The sequence below is a fragment of the Poecilia latipinna genome, unplaced genomic scaffold (assembly GCF_001443285.1).
Source record: "Poecilia latipinna isolate Pla-1442-1.1 unplaced genomic scaffold, P_latipinna-1.0 Scaffold2888, whole genome shotgun sequence".
Classification (NCBI taxonomy): Eukaryota; Metazoa; Chordata; class Actinopteri; order Cyprinodontiformes; family Poeciliidae; genus Poecilia; species Poecilia latipinna.
In genome coordinates, this window is record NW_015115504.1 from 27,910 (window position 1) to 52,050 (window position 24,141).

Genomic DNA, 24,141 nt, shown 5'->3' on the forward strand with positions numbered 1-24,141 from the left:
ATGAAGTTATTATTCTTTTTTAAGTGAGCTTTATTTCTTTGCTATGGAAGATGATTAGAGATAAACTGGGGGAACTAAAAAAAAAAAAATAATTATTTTCTTTTTCCTCAGACCTTAATTTTCTGAGGTCAAAAGTCAGAAGAAAAATTCTTTGTTTTTTTTTAGTGGCACTAATTGTCTTCCATACTTCATGGTAATAACCGATAATAATTTTTTTTTATTTATTCCAGGTGAGGGCAGAATGGGGATTATTTTTCTGCTGCTGCTGCTGATTGTGTCTCTGACTTCTGCCTCCCCATTGAGACAAGGTCAAAGGTCAGCATCACCTCACTCCCTGTAATAAGGCACAACTTTCCCATAAAAATATTAATGTAACACTGAAACACCATTACTAATAAAGCTATGAACTCTTTATACATTATTGATAAGCAGTCTTAATGCACTTTTATTTGAATTCATGTTGATTATTTTGAAGAAGAATCAATTTTAATGTTATTATTTTAACAGATTAATTCACTGCAAACACACAAAATCTCACTGAGGAAGTTTGGTCTGGTTCCTAGCGCAAGTATTTTATAACATGTGAAATAAAACAAAACTAACGTACAAGTAACTGTTCAAAGGATTTAGGAGCTTCTTTTAAGTCAATTATTCCTTAACAATGATTTAAAAAGTTCTAGTTTTAAGTGAAATAATATATTTCTGATGAAAATTATTAACTTATAACAAGCTCCTGTTACTTTTACTTTTATCTTATTTCAATTGCACTAAGACATTTACACTAGAACAAAAATACATGGTAAGATTTTGTGTTTTTGCAGTGTAATGTATAAAAACTATTGGTTAATAACTGACAGTCTTACTGCATAGAGGGTCAAATCAAAGCAGAATGGTTGTAACTGCTGTGAGCTGAACCACATCGTCACACCGTGTCGTTTCTGCAGGAATGAAATAGATACCGACCTCTCAGGGGGAGCGGACCAGACTCAGAGGTCAGAGGTCAAGGAGAGAGCATACGCTCCCAAACCGAAGATCATCCCGTATTATTCAAACGTCAATCAGTTTAAGCTGTCTAGTCTCAAAGACAGGTAGAAACAGAAACCCTCCTACCTGTTTGGGTTAAATAAACTCAACCTGATGATTCATTTGTGATTTAACTGTTTAACTTCTTATTTCTGCAGTGACAACCTGAAGTTACGCCCTCGTCGACTCCCATACAAGACAGTGTGCCAGCTGGGGACGTGTCTCCTTCACAACCTGGGCAACTCTTTGCACCAACTCAGCAAGACGGAAGGGAAAGAGGGGTCGAAGGACGCCAACGACCCGTACGGATACGGCCGGTAGCGCCGAAGAGCAGCAGCTCACAAGGACTGACGCAGCGTCTCAGTGTTTCAGAATTAAATATATGCGTCTCAACTACCTGGTACTGCTCAAATGTATCGCATTTACTTACATTATCACTGAAAAGTGTATTTATTTTAGTAATTTAAACTGTATAAAAAGTCAGTAAACTCATGAGAAAAATTCTGTAAAGCAAAAAACATTACATTGTGTTTATTTACCAGTATTATGCAGGATAATGTCAAACCAGAACTTATTGTAATGTTTTTAAAAAGCTGTAAATAATGTTGTATTTTGGTGTAGAAAACACACATTTTTGTGTTTCATAAAGAATTGTATCCCTCACAACATAAATTAAAGTTTTTTCCCCCTGTTTTAACAGTAAAAATATTTAATTTACATGATTTTTAAATCCAGACAGATTAATTTCTACCTACATTTAACAAACATGTTTTGACATTTTATTTTTTTAAAAATAATTCAGTTTATTTATATGAAAGCAATTCAAAAGGCTCTTTACAAAAAAAACATTTAAATTCATTAACATACATTCCAATTGATCCTAGTTTTCAAACAGTAGCTCAATCAATTATTTATTCATTTAAAAGTTTCTATGTATTTAAATCAATGCTTTTGAAAGCAGGAAGTGTCTTAAATTAATCTCAAGCAGCTGCATCTACAAGAGGAAAATGAATAAAACTCAAGGTTTCCTCTGGAACATTTAATCCAGAATTCAAACGCTGGAAAAACAATGAGTGTGAGATATTTTATAGTGTTAGGGTGTGTGTGTTTCCCTCTGTCAACAACTTAAAACCCAAAATATCCTCTGGGTGAGAAATGACCTAAACATTCAGCTCAGTACAAGAACTAAATATTTACACATACAGAACCTGTAGTTCACCCGCCTTTAGTAAAAACATAAAAACATTTTTTGTTTATTATGTAACGAGGCTGGGCTTGTCTGGTGTTGCTAGGCAACAAGCTAAGCGAAGGTTGCTAGGTGAGTGGCAGGTTTGTGAAACGGTTCCTTTTCCAGACACCAAAAAACATTAATTTATTGAACAAAGAAACAGTTGGGTGTTTTTTAAGCAGTTGGGCTATTTTTTCAGAAGCAGTAGAAACCCAAATGAAAGAATAAAAATGTGCAAAATGTGAATTGTATTGCATAATACGTCTCCTTTAAATAAAATGGCATGAAAATACATTCCCAAGTTGTGCAAATTTTATATTCTCCCTACAAGATCTGAGTTAAACTCCTCCACATTTATAAAGAACTTTCAAGTAATGTAATCATTCAAATCAATAACAAAATATGTTATTCTTTAATAATGAATGTGCTATGCTAGTCCTGATAATTGCTAACTGTTTAGAAAACATTTGTCAGAATATTATATGAAATTCCTCTCACCAAACTTGTTCATATCTGTACTGTCCATCATATTTTTTTTATTATTTATTTAGTTATTTGGCTTTTTATTTATTATTTTTCTCCTCACCCCTGCAGCTCGTCGGCGTCCTCACGCAGCGTACGCTTCTTTATCAAGCAGTGACGCAGAATGGCCACTAGGTGTCGGTAAAGAGCTGCTTCGTCCTGCACAATCAGAGAACGAAACAATCCATTTCTGCCTCTCTGGACAAACATTTACGTGTCAGATGCAACTTAAAAAAAACTGAAAGAAGAAAAAGACAGGAGTGGGAACTATTTCCCAGAATGCTTAATGGCATGTTTTGTATCTTGAGATGGAAGTGTGTTACATTGATCTGACTCTTGTGTTATTAAGGCAAATGTGTATTTTAATGCAGCTGACAGTTTGCAAAGCTTGAGGATAATGTCCTGTTCACACTAAATGTTTCTGAGCTGAATTCAATGGGATGTTTATTGAAAGTCATGGAGCTCGTCTTCCATTCTTGCTCTGGATGCAGCAGAAGTCTGATTGAACCGCCTGCTCTGATGATTAGCAGGCAGTTCAACCAGAGCCAGAGTTTGGGGTACAAATTGCTGCACCTGACTTTGAGTTTCTTAAAGCTGCCAGCATCGAACCTTCTGCTGTACACGTCCCTCTGTTCCCTGATAAAAACATCAGAGGTTCTAGACTCCAGCTCAAACAGTACCAAACCCCCAATACTATTCCACCTGATGACAATTTATTATTTATAGCTGACCTCTCCGACACATTTTTGAATTCCAGCGTCATGCCTGGACATTTATCAGAGTCCTACAATCTATGATGAAGCGCTGAAAGACAGTTTAGATTCTCTCACCTATCCGGTGGCTCTGAACTGTTTCAGCATGTCCTCACAAAAGACACAGCTTATCTGCTGAGACATTTACATGCTCTTAGCCACAAAGTTACTTTTTCAAAATTGCAATTTGTGCAGGAGAATGTCCGATTTTTAGAATAAATCATCATCTTCTGTCCACCAACATGTTTTCCTCTTCATTTTTTATCTCTCTTTGGGAGATATAAGAACAAAAATAATTGAGCAAAACAAGATCCTGCAAGGCAGAACTTGCAGGATCTAGAATTTACTGCCTCCAGGCATCCAAAACAATGTGTACCTCAGCTTAAACTGTATTTGATGTAGACGGCTCCTGGCCGTTATATGGATGGACAATCTGTATACTTGTGTTGTCCACTTTTTGTTTTTATTTCAATAAAGGGAAAAAAAATCCATAGGACAGTAAACAACTCTGGCTGCTGTGGTTTGTTTTATGATCGCTGCAAAACCTGAGAGCAGCTGTGAGATCAAGCTGCTCCTGTTTCTCTCAAATGAAGTTGGAGGCGAGGTGGATGTGAGTGAAGGACCAGTAATTTCTGAAACAATTGCTCAGAAACAAGTGAAGCGAGGGAGGAGAGGGATGGAGGAGGCGTATGTGTGTGTGTGTGTGTGTGTGTGTGTGTGTAGGGGATCAATGTAAACATCACAACCTGCAAGGTCACATGAAGAACAAGTGCTGGGATGTTTTGGCTTGAGGATAGTTTATGTTGCCTTCATGGCTCCTGTAAGCAGAGAGTAAAGCTGCCAGAGTGACTGATTCATTACACCAGTAATGAACGAACGGCCGACATTTAAAACGACATTTATGGACACGCCCCCCTCACCCCGCCGGCCTTTAAGAGGACCAGCGACAGACCGGGGAAGCCAACAGTCAGAGAGACGCTACCAATAGTTTCTGCAAGAAGCAACGGAAAACAGTCACATTTTGTCTGTAAGTATGAAGTTATTTTTCTTTTTTAAGTGAGCTTTATTTCTTTGCTGTGGAAGATGATTAGGGATAAACTGGGGAAAAAAGAATCCTTAGAAAAATGTCAGATTTTTCTTTCCTTTTTGCTCAGAATTAAAGTCACAATTCTGAGGATAATAATTCTTTGTCTTTTTTTAGTGGCACTAATTGTCTTCCATACTTCTGAGATAATAACTCAGATTAACTTTTTTTTCATTCCAGGTGACGACAGAATGGGGATTACTTTTCTTTTGCTGCTGCTGATGATGGTGTCTTTGACTTCTGCCTCGGCACTGAAAGAAGGTCAAAGGTCAGCAACATCTCACTCCCTGCTAATGTACATAATGTAATAAGGCAAGACGTTCCCATAAAAATATTAATATAATGCTAAAAATACCATTACTAATGAAGCTCTTTAAAAATTATTAATAAGCAGTTTTAAGACACTTTTATTAAAATACCAGCTGATTATTTTCATTGTAAGGTTATACTTGCTCATCATTAGTTTATCGTCTTCACAGTTAAATTAATACACTGCAAAAACAAAATTTCACTAAACGTCTTTGGTTTAGTTCTTAGCGCAAATATCTTATTACACTGAAATAAGACAAAACTAACTTACAACTTTTCAGAAGGACTTGGGAACTTGTTTTAAATAAATAATTCCTTAGTATTTATTTAAAAAGAACTAGTTAGTGAAATAATCAATAATCCTGATTAAAGTGATTGACTTAAAACAAGCGCCTATATTTTGCTGAAAAGTTACGTTTAAATTACTTTTGTCTTATTTCAGTAGCACTAAGATATTTACTCTAGACCAAATATACCTGACAGGTTTTGTGTTTTTGCAGTGTAATGTATAAAAACTATTTGTTAATAACTGACAGTCTTATTGCATAGAGGTTTATGTAATCATTAAAATCAAAGCTGAATGATTGTAAAGCTGAACCACGTTGTTTGTTTCTGCAGCACTGGAATGGATGCCGGCCTCCTGAGAGAGGACCAGACTCACAGGTCAGAGGTCAAGGAGACAGCATACGCTCCCAAACCGTATTATTCAAACATCAACCAGTTTAAGCTGTCCAGTCTTCCTACTTCTTTGTTTAATCCCTTCCTTATTTTAGATTTATGTTAAATAAACTCAACCTGATCATTAATTTGTAAAATAGCTGATCTCCTCCTTTTTTTTTTCAGTGACACCCTGAATGAAAAGTTACGTTTCCGTCGAGTCCCGTTTCGCAGAATATGCACATCCACGAATTGTCGCATTCGCAACCAGGACCGACTCAGCAACGGTAAATGGGAGAAGGGGGGAGCGAAGGCCAAGGACCCGCATGGATTTGGCCGTTAGGGCCGGACGGGGCCAGACGGGGCCGGATGGCATGTTGAGATATTTCCAGTTTCATGCACAGAATAAAATAATGGTGATTAAGAAGAAAAGAGTCTTATTACTGAAACAGGCCCATGTAAGAAGTGGTTGTAATCTTTTGATGTTGATTATTGTGATTAAATAATAATATGATTGTGAAATGTACAAGATTAATCACATTGTAACCTTAGTGCTGTAGTAAGCCAAAGGTAAAAATCAGTTAGGCTCAGGACGAAACTAAAAAAAATAGAGGTACTTTGAAATTGTTGTTGTTGAAAAAGTATAAAAGACTCTGAAAAGGGGAACAAAGGGCTTCGTCCCCGGCTGCAGACATCCAGACAGAAAACCTACGGATGGAGCCACGGAGAGACACGACCTACAGCCCTGGCTCCTGATTGGACTGCTGTCCTCGACTCTCCCAAAGATCTCCAGCAGCTGCAACAGACTGTGGCTACAGACTCCACAGCTGATGACAAGCTGAGCCACACTGAGGACAACAACATCTCACATCCATTCAGAGGAGGACTCTGCAGGGAAGAAGCAAACCTCTGTCGCCGAGATCATCTGAGCCTGAGTCGAACTGCTCATTCATTAATTAGCAACACAGATTAGGGAAAGACAGTAGATTGAATATATGTGATTTGAAATTAACTTGGATCTAAAACTATTGATTACTGAGTTTATGCTGTTGATTAACCTGGCTAAATAAAGCATCATGAAAAATTCTAAGATGAAGTGTGGACAATCAAATGAATGTTGTCGTTTTTTTAATTTAGTGATTGTAAAAACTAATGGCACACGGTTCTAGAGGTTTTTAATGGTTACAACACCCTTGGAGCTCATGTTGAGCTGCGAAATTAATGCAGCCTGATAACAAGAGTCATTGTTAGATAGAGAGCTACTGTTAACAGGTGTGGCTCTTATGCAGCTGCAAGGCTACTCACTTCATTAACTGAAAAAGGGCGTGACACCTGGATTAGGTAGTATAGTGGCACCAGTTTAAACAGATCGCTCCAGAAGCTCTAGTTACAGTAAGACTCAACAGGTTTAGGAACATTCATTTTAAAAAAACGGCTGGGTGTTGTTTTTTTTAAGCAGTAGAAACCCACATAAAAATGATATTTTTGCATAGTGAGTCCCCTTTAAGAAACGTCTTCAAAATACTTTCCCAGGTTGGGCAAATCTAATATTTTCCTCATAAGACCTGAGTTAAAGTCCTCCACATTTATAATGAGCTTTCAAGTAAACATTCATCACCATCTTTAAAAAAGCATAAAACCCTTTAAGTAAGTCTATCTTAGTAGATTTGATAGAAAACTAACTTCCAAGTAACTTTTCAGCAAGATATAGGGGATTGTTTTAAGTCAATAATTCCTTAATATTGATGAAAAAGTTCTAGTTCCACTGACAGATTAATATTTCATTTATAAAATGACTTAAAACAACATCAATGATGAAAACCAGTTTTTACGTCTTTTCAATGAGAAAAGCGTGAACATCCAGGAACGGCTCCGCTTCTTCAGCGCCTCTTAGTGGTGAGACCTGGAACTGCAACAACAGTTCCTGCAGCCGTGATTGGTCCAAAGTGACGGTAGAGACTCAGACCAATAACACAAATCACTCTTTTTGAGGTGAGTTTTCATGTATTTATTTAATTTATACCTTATTTATTTACATTATATTGAATAGAAATAATGTGGGGTAAAATATTTATAATATTTCCTTAATATTATTTGGGTGTGTGCGGTTCTGGAGCTGTTCATGGGTGATGTGTGTCAGCTGTTGTAAGAAGTTTATAGCTTAGAAAATATAATTATTACTTTATAAAAATAAAAAAATACAACTGAAGTGTACCTTACACAGTTTGTAAAAGGCTTTAAAAAGTTATGGGTTCAAACATCCCAATAATTTCCACCATATTATTTCTATGGTTTGAAACTCCTTTAATGAGAACCACAGAAGTGGTGGACCCAGTTTCTGCTGTGCACTGCTGGATCAGCTGGCTGAAAAAAAATCCTACCTTTTTTTCTCACTTACAAAAGAGACAAATTCACTTTTAGAAATAGAATTGGTGGGCGTCAGAGAAGTATTTCACTGAGGGAAACCAGTGAAAGCAAAGTGCAAGAATAAACTTTCCTTCAGAGGATTAGTTGAAGGCCATGGTCCGGTCCCCTCTTTTTTGGCCCGCTGCCCTGATCTGCCGGTCCACAGGGGTCGTCCATCCCCAGCGTGGCTCCACAGAGCCGTGTCAGCTGCTACATCCTCTCTACTCCACAGCTTTCATCATCTCTGGGAAAATCTCACCAATTACAACACAGTTTTAACAAAAATACATATTTACAGCTGGGATGATTAATCACATTAAATGTAATTAATTCAAATAATAATCAACTAACTTAGTAATCGAATAATGGTTAACTTGAGTATTATGCAGACTCAGAAAAAATATAATTTTCTAAAATTTCTAAAAAATTTCTCAATCCAATTATTGAAAAATTAATCAGTTTATCTACAAATGATTAAAATAATGCTGTTGCATTTTAGGTAATGAAATGTTCATCTTGTTTTTTTAAAAAGGGGAGGGGATTTGTTTATTTGCATCTAATGTTTAAAAAAAGGCTAAAGTGGTTAAATGAAAAATCTGCAGAATGTGACATTTTTATAAGAATATTTGATTAATCGTCAGAATAATCAACCAAAAATGACTAAAACAATTGTTTCATTTTAAGCTTTTGTCTTCAAAACTGTGACACCATAAACAAATACGATACACCTGATGTAAACAACCAGCTAAAGTAGTAAAAAATTTATGAAATTAATAGATCTGTATTTACAGTTATGTCAGGAAGTGGACTCAAAAAGGTAGCAGCTGACGTCATTTGTTTTTAAATGCCTGTGGTTTCAAGCCACGCCGCTTTTTTTGGAGTTCGACAGACAAACAGCTGAGCTGTGAAACCACACCCTCACCTATTAGGTGTGTCTGGGCTGCAGCGCACCTCGCTTTTCCTCTTTGGCTGCAGAGACAATACAAACAGGAACTGGAGGGAAATGGCCAGAGAGAAATCCTAACCTCGAGGGATTTCCTCTACAAAACTTCCCACTGACAAGGACGGAAATCAAAGGAAGGGGAAGATGAAAGATACCGGAGAAGTGCGAGGAAGCACAGACAAGCTCAGTAAATCTGAGAAAGACCAGGTGGGTAAACCTTTAAGAGAAGCAACTAAACAAGTAAAGCGAGGTGTGTCATGACGGCGGTGATGGAAAAGAGCAATTGAAACGTGTCCTCAGAGCTGTGGTATGCATTGTTGAGAGTCTCAAAAGTAGAGAAACATTAGCTTTGTCGGGACCTCGCTCACCCACTTACTTACTGTCACCGACACCGGTAATAACAATGTTCCGTTTATGGAAACCCACGTCTCTGTAGTGGCGTCATTACGGTGGGAACGTAAAAGTCCAGCGTAATCTTCAACACCACTTGTCCAACAAGTTACCGGAAGTTAGCTGACGTAATGCCTTGGGCAGTTAACTGAATAAAAGCTCCGACCAGCAACACATTAAACGGTTTTACACTTCAGAGACCACGCTTAATCAGTTGCAGGTGTTGTGCCGGGATCTGTTTGCGCTTCTACTGTGTGATTTACGGCTTCGTTCTAAATCCATGGTGCGTTTAAGTCAAGCCGCACAATAAAACTAGCAAATTTATAAGCGTTACTGTTCACCTCAGACTTATTCAGGCTTCCTAAATAACATTTTGACCATTTTAAAAATAAGAAGAAATGTTTTGATACTTGTTACTAAAAGACGCACTATGAAAACAAACATTAAAAATGTCCTTTGAATTTCTTTAGCATTTAATCTGTTAACAATTTAATACTCTGAAAGATATTGTCAAGCGGTTTATTTTTTTTTAGAAAACTTGAATCTAACATATTTGAATCCATTTGCTAACATCAGTAAACATAAAACAAGCGACTTCTTACACATTTTTTGAATAGATCTAGAAGCATTGAAGTTGCATTTGTATGGAAGAAGATTAATGGCACTAAATAAAAAAAAAAAGAAAACAAACAAATCTGAATGCCACAATTCAGACTTTAATGCAGATAAGCAGTAAGAAATGCCCTTTTTTTAGATTAGATGCGAGTTGTGCAGGAGGATAACTAATTTTTTGTTGGATTTTTGTGTTTTATTTCTTCACTCAGCGTTCTGATGAATCAAATTGTAAGTTTGTCTCCCTGGAACGGCCTGGACTTGTAGCGATTTCACAGAAAATTGGACATGAATATCTTTTCATTCGAAGTCATCAACCAGACTGTAGTTTTGTTGCAACTTGAAATGCTCGCTAAAGATCTTTGACAATGGAACCATCCCAATCTTCCCTGGTCTTCTGACTGTTTTATTATTTCCTGCTTTTCCTGTAAACCATGCAGTTTTAATAAAAGTAACTGCATGCAAATAAAGAGGACAGGTTTGGTTAGTTGGTTATGAGGTTTTGGGAATGACATCACACCTGTTATCATCATGCATACCATCAGTAAAGTTTGTTTCTCTGGTTAAATAGCTTACTCCTGCAGCCTTCACATCATGGCATACACATACAGCAGAGATATTAATATTAAACTCAGGTTTTCCTGTGGCTCCTCTATTTTCTTGTTCAGACTTAAGGAATGGTTAATTTTTCCAGTTTTCAAGGACAAGCAAATCCTCTGTTTTGCACATTTATATTCTTCCAACACACTGAAACCCTGACGTCTGTCGTTTAATCTCATTTGACTCCATCAATTTAAAAAGATGCTTCGAAAACATTGGTTTTCTTCAGTTTATCTTAACGATTGTGTGCAGAATTTCTAATAATTTGAGTTGAAATATTTTTTTACTAATATATTATTGAATAACCAGTTTAAGTAGTTTTTATTGGCATTTATTACAAAAATATAAATAAATAATCTAGTGTACAAGGTGTACTTGAACATTAAGTTTATTATTCTGACTGTAAAACTCTGGATAGAAGTGCAATGCAGAGTTAACTTTTCTGAGAAACTTGACTCCTCACAGCAACCAGACTGTTGCCAGTTGGCACGGCTTCTGCATGTTCCGCATCATGTGCAGAACTAAACGGAGCAGACCCAACATGCTTAACATGTCAGCTCATGTCAGAAACGTATTCTGCATTGTTCTGCACATACCTGCGCAGTACTTTGCTTATGCTATTTTCTGTCACAATACATATTTTTTTTACTTGCCAGATTCTTTTACAGTAGAAGGAGGGACTGTATATTCCTGAGTTAGTTGGCATTTTTCATCGGTTTGTGAAATTTGTCAAGTTTTTTAACAAAAACATTTCTTGAACTTGCAGTGGATGACCAGTAGAGCAGTAAAATAAAAAGTGCTCTTCACTCTCAGTTTTCCCCAAATCACACAGAGGACATCTTTGGTCATCCTGTGGTGCTGACCGGTGGTCTATGTGCATTTATCACATAAAAATCCACAAGAAACACAAATTTTAGATATCAGTGCACTGATATCTATAAAACATTTTAGACACTGCAGTGACCGCTATGCATGACAGGATTATTGACTTTAAACAAACTCCTATATGTTGATAAAAATTAGTTAGCTTTATCTTATTTCACTTGAAATTAGATCAAGAATATTTAACATTTAGTGCTTTTTGCAGTTTTTCAAAATATGTATAGTTTTATTAGATTATGTCAATTATAATCAAAGAAATTAACTACACTATTAATTATTATAATTGATTAGTCAATTATAACCAAAGAAAATCAGCCTCTAAGTCGGGGACGTCCGCTGCTGCTTTGCTTCATAGATTCCTGTCAAATCAGCAGCGCCCCATCAAAAGTCACATTCAGGTGTTCGGGTCGAGCCTGACTCTGCAGCTTGAGACATTTTCTGCTGTCTGCTGCATTTTCAACTCCCTGCAGGCAACATGCACAAAAGGGTAAGAGTGAGTTTAAACTGCAAACGCTTCACTTCAGCTTCCTGAACTGTTTGAAATCTTTACAGACTTGGATTGCCAAGATCTACAAGAAGAGAGTTTGCACCACCTTTGTGGAGGACTCTTTCAGGTAAGTGCAGCCTGACGGTTACGTGCCGCGGTGTGGATGTCGGACCCTCATCTGATCTCTTTGTGTCAGTAATGGAGCGCTGTGTCAGTGTGGAGGAGCGAGAGACGCCCACTCCTCTGTGGCGCTCGGGGACTACTTCAGCACGGCCATTGTGAACCGCTGGGACAGCGCCCAGCACTCGTCTGAATATCCGACCGACGCTTTTGGAGAGGTTCAGTTCGCAGGAGCCAGCAAGAGACACAGCCAAGTGGGTCCCTTCTGTTTGGCTTTAAGAAATCCTATCAGAGTTGGTTAATAAATGTCTTTGTCTTAATCTTACGACCTAATTATCAAGAGAGATTATAGAATTTGTCAACACATTGGAGATTCCTGACCGTTGACCTGTGGTTGCACTCTCGTAAATAAATTGTCCCATTGTGGATTTATTCTGTTTCAGACAATCAAACTATTTTACTATCAGAAAAAGAACCGAGTAAATACAAAATCCAGTTGTTAAATTATGGTTTTATTTGTAAAAGTGATCCAAAGCAAATTGGCTCTTTGTGGAAAAGCCTAATGCACTGTAAAAACACAAAATCCTCCCACATAGTTTTGTAGATTTTAGTGTAAATATCTTAACGCATTTGAAATAAGACAAATTTAACTTAAAAATAACTTTCCAGAAAAACTTTCCAATAGTTTTAAGTTTTATTGACTTAAAACAACTGTTTGACTTAAACAACTTAAAACAACTGTTTTAAGTCAATAAAGCTAGTTCCACTAGCAACCCCAGCCAAGCCCAGCCCGTTACCTAGCAACCCCAGCCAAGCCCAACCCGTTACCTAGCAACCCAGTTCTAGTTCCACTGGCAGATTATTTCACTTATAATTAGAAATTTTTTGCATGTTATAAGTCAGTTTATCTGCTAAAGGAACTAGACCTTTTTCATCAATATTAATAAATTATTGACTTAAAACTAGATCATATTTCTTGCTGAAAAGTTTGATTTGTCATATTTCAAGAATACTAAAATATTTGCACTACAAACTAGACAAAAGTTACATGGTAAGATTTTGTGTTTCTGCAGTGTATCAAACAATCACTGGTCTGTAAGAAATTTGCGTAAACCTGTTATTGACCTCATGTCTGATTCCTTGCTCCGATGTGTGCTGGTTTCTTTGATTTTTTTCTTTCTGTCAGTTCTTGCGCCTGTCGTGGGACACCCAGCCGTCGATGGTCTACAACTTGATGAGAACCCATTGGCATCTTCCCATACCAAACCTGGTGGTTTCCGTTGTGGGTGGAGAGGGCAGAACGAAGGTGAAGACCTGGGTCCGAGAAGTCCTCAGGCAGGGACTGGTGAAAGCAGCACAAAGAGCAGGTGAATGTAAACCGAGGTCTTTAAAAACCAGAGCAGAAAAGATGGAAAAGGGGCAGCGAGACGTTTTTCTCCAAATTGGAAAAGTCAATTATAATCCAGAACAGAATGTCCTTTTAGACAAGGAACTTTTTACACATTTACATTTATTTACTCATTTTGTTCACACACAATCAGCTTGAAAACTCACAGAAATGCTAAGTATTACGTTGCTGTTGTATCATATCACTTTGTGCAGCGTTAAAAGCATTTATACCACATTTTCACTCTGTCCAACATTACAAGCTCTAACTTTTGTGTATTCTCCTTCGATTTTATATCACATAGATGAAAGCAATGATCTGCTTGTTAATGAACTGCTTGCACACTGCAAAGACACAACTCACCAAGTATCTTTGTTCTAGTTTCTAGTCAAATATCTTGGTCCTCTTGAAAGAAGACAAAGCTAACTTACAATTAGCATTTTGTCAAGATATATGAGCTTGTTTTAAGTCAATAATTCCTTAATATTGATTAAAATGTACTGGTTACATTGGCAGATTATTTCATTCATAACATGGGAAAAATGTCTTGTTATAAGTGAAATAATCTGCCAGTAGAACAAATATGTTTTCATCAACATTAATGAATTATTGACTATAAATAAGCTCCTATGTTTTGCCGAAAAGCTACTTCTAAGGTTTGGTCTTATTTCAAGTGTGCTGAGATATTTGCAATAAAATCTAGAGCAAGAATACTTGGTAAGATTTTGTGATTTTTACAGTGTACAGTTAAATCAGCTGATCACAGCGCTTATTTCACACACGGCTGCAAACAAACGGAAGACAAAAATCTGACAAAACTGCAGAATTAGGCTGATTAAATCTCAGTAAATCTCCAAAAGGCTCAGATATACTTTAAACATCTTTCATGGAAAGATAAGGACCAAGTTTAGAGACATTGATTTCTCATGGACTCCTGTTTAGGCTTTTTATTGAACACATAATGTTGAACTGTCCCTGCCCAGGAGCGTGGATTATTACAACAGGACTGCGTGAAGGCGTCGGCAGGTGTGTTGGCGAGGCGGTGAGAGATCACGCCACTGCAGCCTCCTCCGACTCCCTCAACAAGGTGGTGGCCGTGGGCGTCGCTCCGTGGGGAATAGTGCACAACAGGGAGCAGCTCGTCAACCCCAAGGTTGTTGTCTTAAGAGTCACATGATCTTACCCTGGAGGTTTCTATGCTCTGCAGGAAGGTGTGATGTTTACTGAACATTTTCACCTTCATTTGTAAAAGGCATTTGCGTTGGCTTGTTCACAAACACGAGTATATCTTCAGTCTCTGTTTTACACCACAAGTACGCTGCAGAATTAATAAAAAAACACAGATGATTCACAAAGTATACAATACAAAACGTAAAGTAAACATACCATCTTGACCTGTTGGGCTTGAAAACTAATTTTCTGTCTTAATCGGCTCAACATTAGGTCGGTTTGTAACAACTGTTTTCCAAGCTTTCAGAAGCTGGAAGTTCAAATATGATTAATTATTTGAAAAAATAAAAAGGAAAAGACATTGAAAAGAGAAAGCAAAGCACTTGAAATCAATCATGTATGAACTTTTGTCATGGTGTTTGTCTCCACAGCTACACAAAACGGCGAAACACAAACAGAAAATGGACACAAATTGAAAAAAAAATCAGCCCTACACATTGCTAACAGAGCATCACAACTGCACTGAGGCAAAGTGGCTGCCTGTTACCTAGCAACCCCAATGAAACCCCACCCATCACCTAGCAAAGCAAGGAGCTCCAGCACTTGTGGTCAGCTGGTTTCACCGCTGTACAATGGCTGCTGGAAAAGTGTTTTGTTGTTGACTTACGATCTATAAACCACTTACTGAAATTTTGTTGGTTGTGCAGGAGGCTCCACTTTTGCTTTTCAAAGATTGTGCAGTTGTTTAAGTGCGCATCTGTTTAGCCGTTTTCATGTGCGAGTGTAAACATTGGGTTTTGGGGGCGTGGCCAGCAGCAGATTATTTGGATTTAAAGTGACAAGACGCTCTAAAACAGTTCAAAACATGCAGAACTGAGTAGACTGGAATCTCATTACGGAAGGAGGATTTTATGGAAAGAATGTAATGAAGATGTTTTTAAATCACCAATAGCTCTATCCTAATCTGTTCAAGAAAACATAATGGATCCCCTTTATTGGTGGAAAAGGTTCTGTAATGCTTTTGTCTCCATTTTGTGCATCACTAAAAGCTGCCATTTGATCAGGGACGTTTCCACTATTTATACTCACTGCAGATAAAATGGTACGTTCATTAATTTTGCAGGTTCCTCATCTGAAATAAATGATCATGGATGCTTTCTTGAGCAGGGCAGCTTTCCTGCAAAGTACTACGTCCAGAACCCGAATCGGGATTCCTGCTGTCTGGACAACAACTACCAGTCCTTCCTGCTGGTGGACGATGGGAGTGTGGGCCGCAGAGGAGGAGACACCGTCTTCAGAGCCAAGATGGAGGACTACATTTCCCATCAGCGCACAGGAATATGGGGTAAGAAATATATGGATTTACTTTATTTACATGAAATGATGAAAAATAATCTAAGGGCTTCTAGTAATCTGTAATTTGAACTATTCTGACCTTTTTGGGTAATATGAATATTTTTCTTAACAGGTAGCGGAACAATTGACATCCCTGTTCTTTGTATGTTGATATCAGGAGACACAAGCAGCTTAGAGGTGAATTGTCAACTTGATTGCTGTCGTTTTGCCTTGGTTTATGTGGTAATCATGGATTTTCTGGTCTCTGCCAGCGAATGGATCTGTCGTTGAAGAACTCCATGCCCTGGCTGGTGCTGGCCGGTTCTGGAGGCCTGGCAGACTTCGTCGCTGACCTCCTGGAGAACGTATCGGCTGCCCCAGGCTTCCAGTCCAGCAGTGAAGGTGACGGCGAACCCGGTCCCAGTGTGGATCTGAAAGAAAAAGTCGCAGAGCGAGTCAAGAAGCACTTCCCTGCAGAATCGGTGTCTGACAAACTTGTTGAGCGTGTGAGTTCTGCTTGTTTTTTCTGTACTGAAAGAGGAAGTGGCTCTTTCTGCTCTTTGCCTGTCCAACTTGAAACATAATAGGTCACATTTAAGAAAATACCAAGAAAATATTTACCCAAGTGCTTGTGGTGAGAGTTTTGGTCCAGCTGCCCAAACAGGTCGGGACAGAAGGTGGTTGAACTTCAGTTCTTGTTTCCTGATGGAGTCCCTCTTTGATTCTTCAGTCCTGATGAAGGACAGTTTTCTTTTAATTTTGACGTCTCTGTCTGCAGGCCCTGAGCATCTACCAATGCAGAGACTTGATTTCAATCCACTACGGAGAGCAGGAGAGTCCCACAGACTTTGACACAGTCCTCCTCAAGGCATTGGTTGGAGGTGGGGAAACTTTTAAAACTAAAACCTGCAGATGTTTTTATGTGGTCAGACATGATTGTTTTCCGTTTGTCTTGCAGCCAGTAAGCAGCGGACGTCGGTTGAGGCCAGTCCGTACAATGAAGAACTGAAACTCGCTGTTGCATGGAACAGGGTTGACATTGCCAAGAGCGAACTTTTCAATGGAGACATTCAGTGGAAGGTAAATGGAAAGAAATGCAGTGTTTTTTACATTTTCTTTCAATCGTTTTACCTTTTTCTTGGCTATAAAAATGTAATTCTCGTCCAAACAGTATGAGGATCTGAAGGAATCCATGACGGACGTCCTGATCAATGATAAGCCCCAGTTTGTGCAGCTTTTCACCGAGAACGGTCTAAACATCACTGAATACCTGACCTATGGCAGACTGGAGCAGCTCTACCGCTCCGTTCCCGATTCAACGCTGTTATATCAGCTGCTTCAGCGCCGCTTAGTGGTCAGAACTGGAACTGCAGCAACTGTGCCTGCAGCAACTAGCGAGTCAAAATCCCCTTCCACAGGGCCAGAAGAGGACTTTCAGAGCAGGTCACAGACAGACATCACCCTTTTCGAGGTGAGTTTCCACCTCCTTCATTGATATTAAATCACATGAGACAGTGGGAGCCTTAAAAAACTCCTTCAGCAGCCGACTGGAAGGTACCGCAGGTCATTCTTACCAACTGCTTTCTGACTGCGTACAACCAGCACATTGCTCTAAATATTGTTATATTTTAGATTGCTTTTCATTGTTGTTTATACTGCTGTGACACATGAAGATCCCTATGGTGGTGTTTTTCTCTCTATCTATTACAAAAATTACGTGAGGATAAAACACCAACTGATGAAACTGTATTTTCCACATTCTTAGATTTCAGGAGTCCTGGATTTGTTGTTGGGTGATACCTGCCAGCCGTTCTACTACGACATTTTGGGCATTTCACAAATCAGCTCTAGAAGGAAAGCTGTCAAGGTACGCTTGGTTTTCCTGTGTGTTTTTGTCTAGTGTTTGGATAAGAACCTTTATGTCTCATGTTTTAAATCTCAGCTGTTGTGAACGGATGTATTTGGGTCTCGTTTTGTGTTTTCCTCAGCATGTCAGCAGGCTGCTGTGTGAAAATCGGTCCTATCAGAACCAGCGCTGCTTCTACCCCTGGGCTTCGCTCTTCATCTGGGCCGTTCTGCAGAACCGTACTGAGATGGCCACTTTCTTCTGGGAGATGGTAAAATTTCTGACACAAAACAAGAATATATAACAACCTGTTTTTGTTGGACAAAAAGTTGAAATGTTTCAGATCTAACATGCTAACTAAGAATTGTGGTTTCTGTCCTGTTTTTGTTTCATTTTCTGTTTAAAAGATTAAGAATAAATTTGCATTAATCATTTTTATTTGTCTCATTCAGCTTATTTACTGTATTTATTCATATGAAACTGACCCAGAACCGTGAAGCGATATTTAGGTGCATCGTTATACCCAACATATTATGATTTATGCACAACTTTCTGCAGCTTTTAGTTATTTTTTAAAATCTTTCAGCTTTCAACATTTTATATTGATGCTAGACATCTGTAAATGAGAAATAGGTTGTTTTTAAGGACAACCAAAAATATTTATATAAACATTAGTTTTGTTTTTTTTTCAGTTTGGTGTATCAGAAACATTTCTTGCGTTGTCAGATTTTCCATTTTTATTGAAAATAAACAACTGTATGGACCTGAAAAAATAATATTCTCTAAAACTGCTGCACGTCTTTGCTTGTCCTCCCGTGTTTGTCAGGCAGGCGAGTCGGTGCTGACGGCTCTGAGTGGCTGTAAGATGCTCAGAGAGCTGTCCAAGCTGGAGTCTGAAACCGAAATCAAACTGTCCATGAAAGAGCTGGCCCAGACGTTTGAGAACCTGGCGCACGGTGAGACGGACACCAACATGTTCCACTTTAATTCAGCCAAACACTAAAATACATGTTGAGAAATAATATTTAGTTGTCTGCTAAATTTGGAAACGACTCCAAACTTGAAATGGTTTTTGTCTCAGTGATGAAGGTCCATTGACTCCATAAAACTGCATTTTTATTTTGTGGAAAATTCAGCTATTTTTATGGAAGAAATGTCATTTAGTCAGGGTTTCTGATACCGATTATTTAAAATTGATGCTTGGAATTTCATCAGAACATTTCTAGATTATTTATTCATAAAATTAGCAGGAATTGCATGAATTTTAACACATCGGTTGCGGTTTGTTCAGATTATTCTCATCCTTTAAACTCTTAACTGTGATGCCTTCGTGTCGTCAGTAAATCTGTTTCTAACCAGGCCAACTAACCTCCTCCCTTTGTCAAAGATATCTTCAGCTCTTGCTATCGCAGCGATGAAAGTCGCTCCTTCGATCTGCTGATCAGGAAATCTCCCGTTTGGGGAAGCACCACCTGCCTGCAGATGGGCATGGGCGCCGACGCGCGCCTCTTCTTCAGCCACGACGGCGTCCAGGTGCGTCATCCTTATTTATCTGGGTTCACAGCAAAACCGCGACTTGGTGAAGAAAATGTTGCTGTCTGTCCAAAACGATCTGTTCTGTTCTTTCCATTCAGACTTTTTCCATTTGAAGACTTTTATTTAAATTTGTGAATTTAGCTGTTGGTTTTAAATTGTGCTGAAACATTTCATCAGTAACGGAGAAAACTTGAGCTCCATTTTCCTCCAGTAAATCTTCATCCAGACTCTCCTTTGCATTTTCATGTTTTTGTTGACATCAGGTGGTGGAACCACCGGCATTTTTAAACCAACTGGACATGGTGAAGGAAATGTTTCAAACGAAAAATATTCCTGTTTGTAAATAATATGCAGTGAATTACGATTTGGTCCTTGTTGACCAAAGAAATAAACTGAGCATTTAATATTTTAAACAAATAAAGAGTCAGATTTCTTTATAGGGAAGGGACGTGTAAATTATTGAATATCCAAAACATAGTTTCGTCCATTTTCATAAAGACTTCCAGTTTACTAATTATTTTAGGTTTACTTTAAATAAATAAATATAAATTTACTATATGATGAAAATGTTTGCTGTATTTAGCCAAATTTAACTGAATATATTTGTGTGCACCAAAGTCAGCCTCTGAATAGATGTGGTGGGATTGGTTAATAAAACACTTTGTTCAATACATACAATTTTCTATTGAAAAAATATCTTAATTTGTCACCAATAACTTTGCATTAAATAAAAAGTTTCTGGTGCCATTTGTGTCATTCTTAAACTCCAAAAATATGAGTGCAAGGGCCACAAATGGCCCCTGACCCACACTTTGGACACTTTAAGCACAGCAGCTCAGCCTGTTTCTGCATCTCTTCATGATGATCCCACTGGACCTCGTCTCTTTTCCCTTCCAGTCGTTTTTGTCCCAGATCTGGTGGGGCGACATGCAGAGAGACACGGCCGTCTGGAAGCTGCTGCTGACCTTTTTCTGCCCTTTCCTCTGCTACACAAACTTCATTTCTTTCAGGTAAAATCTGCAGAATCACGGTTGATATTAGGTTTCCAAATGAGTCGGCGTCACGGTAACCTTGGTTTACCTGTAATGTTTCCAACCCAGGGAAAACGGGAACCGACAGGAGGAGGAGGAAGGAAGTAGCAGCGATGAAGACCCGAGTCGGGATTCGGACAATCACTACGGGACAACCATCTTCTCTTTCTCTGACATCAAACACATGTAAGGCTTAATTATTATTCTTTTATATTTGCTTATTTGACCTTTTCATCAAAAAAACTTTTTTCCCTGCAGGAGTAGGAACCTTTTCACATTTAGGCATTTTGCAACTATAAAATTTTTTCACCAATAAAAATCTGAAAAGTGTACATTATGTTTTCACCTCCATTTACCGTAATGCCCCTAAATAAAATCCAGTGCAATCAGGTACCAGGTGAATAGAGTCTGTTTGTGAGAAGCAGATAAGAGGGCTGTGGAAACTTTGGAGGAGCTGCAGAGACCCAGAGCTCAAATCTGACCTATTATACCACAGTAAATAATTCCCTAATATTGATTTTTAAAAAGAGTTTTGATTCAGTGGGTTGAACACATATGCATGTCAGACTTTTCCTTAGTTTAGTTTCCAAAAAGTTTGAAAACCTCATGTCATTTTTCTTCCATTTCAACTCTACATGCTACTTTAATGTCAACAACATAAATGGAAGTTTGTGGTTCTCTCTTTGTAAATGATGTTACATCTTAAATGATGTTACACCTGCAAGTAATGATTCAGTTAGCAATCAGTTAAATTATTCTGATGGTAAATCGAATAAAAATATTGGCACATTTTTCATGTATTCCTTTTTTGTATAATATTAGAAATACATTAGATAAAAAACTAAAATGTTATTGATTATCTTCATTCCTTGAGTGAACACTTGACCTTTTTGATGCATGTGCAGTAAAACAAATCCTTTTTGGAAAGTTCAGTCCTTTCTGCTCGACTTAACATCAGGGATGATTTGTTGTTTACATTAGCTGATTACTAAAGATTTTTTATTTTAGTTTTTGCAAAGTTTTAATCTGGTGAAGCTAAAACTATTCCACTTGATTTTTGTGTAGAACATATTTGCAGACGGAAGTTTTTTATATCTTAAATGTTGCAAAATGTTTTTTGTCTTTTGAACACTTTTGTTTTCTTAATTTCTGCTTTGAGTGTGTTGTTTCAGGAAATGTTCTCTTGTGAGTCTATGTACTCCAATTAACAATTAATCAACATTGGTTACAATAATCGATTCTTTACGTTTAATCTGATTAGTTGTTTCAACCCTCAGAGGTTTTATTATCTCACATTTTTGCTGTTTTCTGAACTGAAAATCTCTCATTTCATTAGTGAAGTTGACGGCCAGCTCTCCAGCCCCAGGAGTCCCAGCATCAGAGGTGAGGCTCTTCTGCAGACACCGTCACTGAAAACACTTCAAACATCATTAATGTTCATTTTGCTTCGACGCAGGCGTTCCTGAACCCTACAGACCGCCGCAGCGCCCGTTCATCTTGTCCCGCTGGCGCCAGTTCTGGTTTGCTCCTGTCACGGCGTTTTTGGGGAACGTCTTGATGTACTTCCTGTTTCTCATCCTGTATGCGTTTGTGCTGCTGTTGGACTTCAAAAAGCCGCCCCCTTCAAACCTGGCCGTGTCGGAGTGTTTGCTCTACTTCTGGGTTTTCACCATCGTGTGTGAGGAGATACGAGAGGTGAGGAATTCTTTAAACTGATTTTTCTGATGCTTTTCCAATAAGGTGATCTGTTGTTTATTTATTTTTTTGCTCTTCCAGGGTTTCTTTTCAGACGTGATGACATGGCGTCAAAGGCTCAGAGTTTACATTCAGGATGTGTGGAATAAATTTGACATTCTTGCTATAACTCTTTTCCTCTTGGGATTAATCTGCAGGTGTGAACTTTGAATTAATTTCAACTTATTTATGTTCTTCCATTTCACAACAAAAGTTTCTAAAGTCATTTTTATTATTGTTGACATAGAAAGCTTGAGAAATGATTTTCTCTGTTCTGTTGGTTTAAATGTGGTTGTTTTAAAGGCTGACCACTAGATGGTGCTGTTACTGCAGTATTTATTTTGTGTTAAGAGGACCTATTATCAAAAAATCACCTTTTGAACGTTTTTATTCTTCTTAACTGCTTAAAATTTCCCACCCAGTCAGTTTTTAGTCACTTAGTTAATTTATTTTGATGTCTGAAAAACCTTCCAATATTTAAGTCACATTCAGCAGACATTGCGCCGTTACCTAGCAACCCTAGCCAAGCCCGTTTCCTAGCAACCAAACAGATCTCCAGCACATTTAGTCAGCCGGTTTTACTGCTCTATGTGCTCAAAACAGGCAGAACTGATCTGACTAAAATCTAGTCATCTAACAAAGATTTAGTGCAAAAACAAAATGTAATTAACATGCTTTATGTCAGCCATAAACCTATTCTAACCTGATAAAGGAAGCATGATAGGTAACCCTTAAGTGTGTTTTAAAGTTTGACCACCAGATGGCGCTGCTGCCACAGTAATTATGTTTGCATTAACATTTATTTCAGGATGTTTGAATGGTCTTATGAGTATGGAAGGGAACTCCTGTGTGTGGACTTCATGGTCTTCACCCTTCGTCTCATTCACATTTTTGCCATTCACAAACGGCTGGGACCAAAAATTATCATTGTTGGCAAAATGGTGAGCAAAGTTTCCAAATTATTATTGTGATTGCACTTCATTTTGCATCAAAACGCCTCTCTCTTCTCTTTTGAGATGAAAGACGTCTTCTTCTTCCTCTTCTTCCTGGGAGTTTGGATCATGGCGTACGGAGTGGCCAATCAGGCTTTGCTTTACCGCCACGATCCCAATTTCGATCGGATCTTTCGCAGAGTTTTCTACAGGCCGTACCTGCACATCTACGGTCAGATTCCTGTGGAGGAGGTCGATGGTAAGATGAGCGTTTCATGGATTTTATAGCATTTTGGAATTTAATTTTGATATTTTATGCATGTCTGGAAAAGTACTAAAAAAGAAAAAAAATCAGGTTTTCCACCAGGTACTATGGTGATGTCCCATAATCCCTGAACCCTTTACGCAGCTAGGCATCTTTCCTTTTTGCCCCTTCGTCCGTCCATCCATCCATCCATCCATCCATCCATCCATCCTGTCTGTCCATCCATCCATCCATCCATCCATCCATCCATCCTGTCTGTCTGTCCACTGGTTTATCTGGGTTTGTATATAAACCCAGATAAACAGTAAATTGACGATAGAATGAAACATAACTACTTTTTCTCTGTGTTTTTTTGTGTGTTTGTTTTTGTGCTTCAGTTAAAAAAGTTTGGGATGTAGAATGCACGGATAACCAGACGTTGGTTGATGGAGGTGCTGAGCAGTGCAGAAATCTCAACGGTAACTGGCTGGTGGTCATCCTGCTGATGATTTATCTCCTGGTGACCAACATCCTGCTCATCAACCTGCTCATTGCCATGTTCAGGTCGGTGGACCAGGAACGGACCATCAGATGGCTCTGATTCTGGGTTTAACTAGATGATTCTGGGTTTAACCAGATGATTCTGGGTTTAACCAGATGATTCTGAGTTTAACCAGATGATTCTGAGTTTAACCAGATGATTCTGGGTTTAACTAGATGATTCTGAGTTTAACCAGATGATTCTGAGTTTAACCAGATGATTCTGGGTTTAACTAGATGATTCTGGGTTTAACTAGATGATTCTGGGTTTAACCAGATGATTCTGGGTTTAACTAAGTGACTCTGGGTTTAACTAAGTGACTCTGGGTTTAACTAAGTGACTCTGGGTTTAACTAAGAGATTCTGGGTTT

The 24,141-nt window shown here is 38.3% G+C and overlaps 1 protein-coding gene and 2 long non-coding RNA genes across 3 annotated transcripts in view; 1 reads left to right on the forward strand and 2 right to left on the reverse strand.

Annotated features, from left to right (window-relative positions):
* The window catches only part of LOC106939487 (uncharacterized), an 8,071-nt gene extending 3,539 nt beyond the window's left edge, over positions 1-4,532 (reverse strand). The window contains exons 1-2 of the long non-coding RNA XR_001422857.1: positions 4,446-4,532; positions 3,383-3,385 (exon numbers count right to left, since the gene is read on the reverse strand). This is a non-coding gene — a long non-coding RNA (uncharacterized LOC106939487). The remainder of the gene's footprint in view (positions 1-3,382; positions 3,386-4,445) is intronic.
* A 4,319-nt stretch (positions 4,533-8,851) lies between these two features.
* Positions 8,852-9,541, reverse strand: LOC106939489 (uncharacterized). The gene is made up of 2 exons (XR_001422858.1): positions 9,305-9,541; positions 8,852-8,950 (listed from the first exon to the last, which is right to left on the reverse strand). It is a non-coding gene; the product is annotated as an uncharacterized LOC106939489 (long non-coding RNA).
* Positions 8,946-24,141, forward strand: part of LOC106939488 (transient receptor potential cation channel subfamily M member 4-like) — a 22,675-nt gene continuing 7,479 nt past the window's right edge. The window contains exons 1-23 of the mRNA XM_015021886.1: positions 8,946-9,131; positions 11,961-12,022; positions 12,092-12,269; positions 13,202-13,382; positions 14,386-14,555; positions 15,740-15,917; positions 16,041-16,105; positions 16,180-16,413; positions 16,686-16,788; positions 16,866-16,987; positions 17,079-17,378; positions 17,673-17,774; positions 17,896-18,024; positions 18,580-18,709; positions 19,141-19,286; positions 20,187-20,299; positions 20,390-20,506; positions 21,657-21,703; positions 21,777-22,015; positions 22,097-22,212; positions 22,863-22,995; positions 23,071-23,245; positions 23,629-23,794. Of these exons, the coding sequence (XP_014877372.1) occupies positions 9,069-9,131; positions 11,961-12,022; positions 12,092-12,269; positions 13,202-13,382; positions 14,386-14,555; positions 15,740-15,917; positions 16,041-16,105; positions 16,180-16,413; positions 16,686-16,788; positions 16,866-16,987; positions 17,079-17,378; positions 17,673-17,774; positions 17,896-18,024; positions 18,580-18,709; positions 19,141-19,286; positions 20,187-20,299; positions 20,390-20,506; positions 21,657-21,703; positions 21,777-22,015; positions 22,097-22,212; positions 22,863-22,995; positions 23,071-23,245; positions 23,629-23,794 (3,269 nt within the window). The 5' untranslated portion in view covers positions 8,946-9,068. The remainder of the gene's footprint in view (positions 9,132-11,960; positions 12,023-12,091; positions 12,270-13,201; positions 13,383-14,385; positions 14,556-15,739; positions 15,918-16,040; positions 16,106-16,179; positions 16,414-16,685; positions 16,789-16,865; positions 16,988-17,078; positions 17,379-17,672; positions 17,775-17,895; positions 18,025-18,579; positions 18,710-19,140; positions 19,287-20,186; positions 20,300-20,389; positions 20,507-21,656; positions 21,704-21,776; positions 22,016-22,096; positions 22,213-22,862; positions 22,996-23,070; positions 23,246-23,628; positions 23,795-24,141) is intronic.